Genomic DNA, 5,107 nt, shown 5'->3' on the forward strand with positions numbered 1-5,107 from the left:
GCAAAAGAGCACAAAGTCTCATCTTTCTCCTGTGGAACAGTTCAGTGTTTATCCTACAGATCCACCACACTCCCTGGAAAGTCCTAGTAGGGAGGAAAGCCAGGTTTCTTTTAGTATCATCTCTGACATGTTAATAAAAAGTTAAATCAGCATTATTTTTAAGCAAAAGATATTTTTAAAATATAATTATTGCTAATTTTTCTATTGTTGGCTGCCTCCAGTGTGAGAGGTTAAAGAGGTGAGGCTTGAGGGCAAGCAGAGAGAAATAAATATAGTGCATAGACCTCCCATATGTTCAGGGATCGTGTGACTGCTCTACCTTAGACCCTATGCTGTGAATGATCAGGTAAGTGTGACTTGGTGGGGCAACCGGAGGAAGATCACTTTGGAAAGTCAGAAAGGCCTAGTGATCACCCTGTCCTTTGAGAAGATCAATCAAAATGCCTCCTTAGGAATCCAAAAAAACAGTTGCTATAACCTCTAATCGTAGTGGATACGAGTTGGGCTGGTAACCTCATTGTCAGCAGTTCGAAACTACCTGCAGTTCCATGGGAGAAAGATGAGGTTTTCTGCTCCCGTAAACATTTACAGTGTCGGAAACCCTGTACAGGGTCGCTATGGGTCGGAACCGACTCGACAGCACATAACAACAACAACAACATAACCTCTAAGCTGACATTTCTTTCTTGAATTTAACTGGCCCAACAGATACCCTTGGCAGACACTGTTTTGATTGGACCTTTTTTGTGAAGGCACCCTTAGGAGACTAAGACAAATGTATTTCTAAGAGAACTTGATCAAGGAGACATGTTTTGTTTGGAATAAACCAGTCCTGGAACCTTTGTAGTGATACTTTTTGGCTAATCCTAGTATAAAGTTCTCATCATATTATCTGTACATACAATATGGTTAGTAAATGTTCGCTTCCTTTCACACACTTATTCCTGTGCCTAACATAGCTTTTTCAGTTTCACACACAGCAAAGTAAGAAATGAACTGCTAAAATTAGAAGAACTTTTGAAGTTTTTATGTCAAGAAGAAATAGATGTTTACTACTCAACAAGTCCACCAAAAGCCCGTGAATTATTTATGGAGGGATTCTAATACTGTTTAATCAGAATTTTATTATGACTCGGTTGTATGTAATTTTTATGTGGATGAATGACCACTTTAGCATTCTAGGTCAAACAATTCATAGTCTTTGTCCTTGCCAGCTGATTTATGTTTTATAATAGGGCCTGCCCAGACCTGAGTTCCCAGTCAGTGGCTAAATTTCACAGAGATTCACTCCAGTGGCTGCTAATTTAAGCCTGAGCCATATGGACTCACCACTGAATCCTAGATATTTCACTTATTTGCAAATTACCTAACCTCCTCATCCTTCCATTTTCTCATATAGCAAGTGGGGGAAACAACTGAAAGCACGGTTTAGAACCAGTTCAGCCTAGTTCAGCCAGGACCAAGGAAGCGATCTCAGACCAGACCTAAATTTTAAAAATTCAGGTGAACTACCATGACAACCAGCAACAGGGTGATTCTTCTGCCTCCCACTTCCCACTTCTGAATTAGAGTACCACCATTAGCAGTTGCTATGTTGAGCACACACCGGATTTCCTTGATATTGTTGTTGTTATTGTTAAGTGCCTTCAAGTCGGTTCTGACCCATAACAACCCTGTATAGGATTTCCAAGGAGCAGTTGGCAGCTTGAGCTGCCGACCTTGCAGTTCAAACCAACACTGCAGTCCAGCGCATTAACCCACAGCGCCACACCAGAACTCCATATCCTTGATGTAGTACTTTTCATTTTCTTTATTTGTTTATAATTATTGTTGTTAAATGTCCATTGAATCAGTTCCAACTCATAATGACCCTATACAGGGTCATTTGAACCAATGACCTTGTGGTTCAAATCTACATGCCTTCATTTCTGGAATTTAAGATCTCCTAAATAGGAGTCTTGGTGTGGCACTGTGGGTTAATGTGCCAGACTGCAAAGCCATTTGAACTGCAAGGTTGGCAGTTCAAGCTCACCAGCTGCACCTCGGAATCCCTATACAGGGTCGCTTTGGGTCGGAACCGACTCGATGGCACTTCACAACAGCAAAATAGTTACAAAGAGTCCTGGTGTGGCGCTGTGGGCTAATGAGTCAGACTGCAAAGTCATTTGAATTGCAAAGTCAGTATACAGGGTTGCTATGGGTCGGAATCAACTTGACAGCACTTAACAACAACAACAACAAATAGTTATAAAGGAGCTCTGGTAGCGTAGTGGTTACGAATCGGGCTGCTAGCCTCAAGGTTGGCAGTTTGAAACTACCAGTTGTTCCACGAGAGAAAGATGGGGCTTTCTGCTCTGGTAAAGATTTGCAGCCTTGGAAACCCTGTGCAGGGTCACTATGAGTTGGAACCGACTCCACAGTACTTCACAACAACAACACAAATAGTTATATTTAGATGAAAACCCATGGATTATCAATCGGGGGAAATTTTTTTCAATTTATAATCCATCTCAGTCCAAAACAATTTGAAGTGGCTTACAGATTGAATAAATGAATTGATTATGTCCTTTGTGTGTATAAATAAGTAAGACATCAAGACTAAAGATTAGTCCAATATGTTGGAAACTCTATACAGGGTTCCTATGAGTCAGCTGGAGGGCACTTAACAACAACAAATGCATACGTGAATATATAAATAGATGTCTTTAGTTTACAGATTACAAAATTAATATGTTCAATTGTTTATAATATCTGAAGTTGCATTTTTAAACAGATACTGTCTTCATTTACTGACAAAGAACTCTTGGCATACGCAAAAGCTGGAGCAGTGGCTGAAGAGGTTTTAGCAGCAATTAGAACGGTGATTGCTTTTGGAGGACAAAAGAAAGAACTTGAAAGGTTTGAGTCTCTTTTAAATTGATAGAAGTGCTAAATGCTGTGTTATGTGTCCCACAGGGTAACTGTGTTGATTATAGGTATATTCTCCAATATGTATGTTTCCCTAAGTAGCTTACGGGACATATTACTCATCACTATTCCTTGTTTTCCAGTTGATTCCAACTCATGCTGTCTAATATTCTGAAGAAGTAATTCCACTTGTACTCCTCTCATATCTGATCATTAAAAGGGTTTTCTAGATGGACAGTGACATCAAAATAGTTTCACAAAACTGAAACATTTTATATTTGTGATCATTTTTCTCATCAAATTAATTCTTGATTCTCTAGGATTGAGTATTTTGTACAAGATTTAAGGAGATGTTTAAATCTGTGGTCAGTTTCTCCTCTTACTCAGGCTATCAATCAATTGGGCATGTTCCATGACGTGCTAGATAAAAATATAACCAAAAAGTAAAATGGCATAAAAGTCCAAAGTCTTTTTAAAAATTATATGTTATTTAGTATTTTCTATGCAACTATTCCCTTTCATTATGAAATTTCTGAGAGTATAGATGGTAATTGCTTTGAAATTTAAAATTTCATCATTTGAGTTCTGAGCAGCAGTAGACTTACTATTTGAATTTTTATTATGAATTGAGTGATAGTTTATGTGGGAGAACATCAGCTTTACATTCATCCTATCACATTTCATTTCATAACCATTCAAACAACCAAAGGATATATCCTGGAAGCCTGCCCACCCCGCTGCCCGCACACAGCTTCTCTCCCTCCTTGAGTCTAGAGTTCCCAGCTACTCCATCTCCCCACAGCATTGTTTTTGCCTCCATCTCTGGCATTGAGCAGCAGTAGACTTTTAAAAACATTGAATATATACTATGATAGTCTAAAAATTATATGATATTTAATTTTTATGTGAATATATGAAGGAGTCCTGATGTGGCACTGTAGGATGAGCGCTGAACTGCTAACCGCAGCGTTGGTGGTTCAAAGCCAACAGTCACTCCTATGTACAGGGTTGCTATTAGTCTGAAATGACTTGACTGTACTTAACAGCAGCATAAATATTAAGGATACGAAAACTAGACTGTATTGCTTACAGGTCTTAAAGTAGGTGGCAGAACTATACAGAAAAGGAAATTTTTGTGATTGAAAAATTGGAAGGATTTTGTGATAAGACTGGGGCACATGCAAGTAGGTTTTTATGATTCTGGAAATGTTCTGTTTTTTGACCTCATCTGTGCTGGCATGGGTGTTACGCTACAATTATTCTGAAACTGTGCAAATATGTGTGGGGTACTCTCTTATTGTTATTGTTGTCAAGTGTCATCAAGTCAGTTGTCTGACTTGATGGAAACTATATAGGGTTTCCAAGGGGCAGCTGCTGAGTTTGAACCACCAACCTTGTAATTTAATCTGATCCTGCAGTCTAGTGCATTATTCCACAATGCCACACCAGGACTCTTACTAACATGCCATATTTCATATTTCACTTGACTGAAGATGTTCTCTGAGAATAATTTGTTTAAGGATCCTGGTATGGACCTGTAGGATAAGCACTCGACTGCAATGTCAGTTTGAATCACAAGATCAGCAGTTCAAATCTACCAGCTGCTCCTCAGAAACCCTATTCAGGGTCATTATGAGTTGGAACTGACTTGACTGCACTTACAACAGTGGATTATGGAAGGAGCTCTGTGGCACAATGGTTAAAGTGTTTAGCTGCTAATGGGAACGTCAGTAGTTCAAACCCACCAGCCTCTTCACAGGAGAAAGATGTGTCAGTCTGCTTCCATAAAGATTTACAGGGTTGAAAACCCTATGGTGCAGTTTCTATCTTGTGTTATAGGCTTCCTAAGAGTTAGAATTGGCTCAACAGAAGTAAGTATGGACTATACAAGTGTCTCTTCCAAAGATATGAGAATCTCACATTAAAAATGAGTTCTAGTCCAGTGATACCACTAGCAAGCACTAGGGTGTCTGGTGGGAGAGATGAAAAAGCACTAAAAATGAAGTAAGCATTCAAATTAAGAAGTTAAGAAGAGACCAATGTAGTAAATAAAGTATATGAAGGAAATAATAAAGATAAGGACAAAGATTAATTGTATGAGAATACTTTTTTTTTTTCCTCTTCTTTTTACTTCTGGTTAAGCTCTGATCATCCAGTCACTGAAGCCAGAATAAGTGGGTATTATCTGCAAATGTGGGTG

At 38.8% G+C, this 5,107-nt stretch overlaps 1 protein-coding gene across 1 annotated transcript in view; it reads left to right on the plus strand.

The window, feature by feature from the left end:
• ABCB1 (ATP-binding cassette, sub-family B (MDR/TAP), member 1) overlaps positions 1-5,107 on the plus strand; it is a 127,860-nt gene that overhangs the window by 59,188 nt on the left and 63,565 nt on the right. The window contains exon 9 of the mRNA XM_006834398.1: positions 2,774-2,898. Within this exon, the coding sequence (XP_006834461.1) occupies positions 2,774-2,898 (125 nt within the window). The remainder of the gene's footprint in view (positions 1-2,773; positions 2,899-5,107) is intronic.

The sequence above is a fragment of the Chrysochloris asiatica genome, unplaced genomic scaffold (assembly GCF_000296735.1).
Source record: "Chrysochloris asiatica unplaced genomic scaffold, ChrAsi1.0 scaffold00010, whole genome shotgun sequence".
Taxonomy (NCBI): Eukaryota; Metazoa; Chordata; class Mammalia; order Afrosoricida; family Chrysochloridae; genus Chrysochloris; species Chrysochloris asiatica.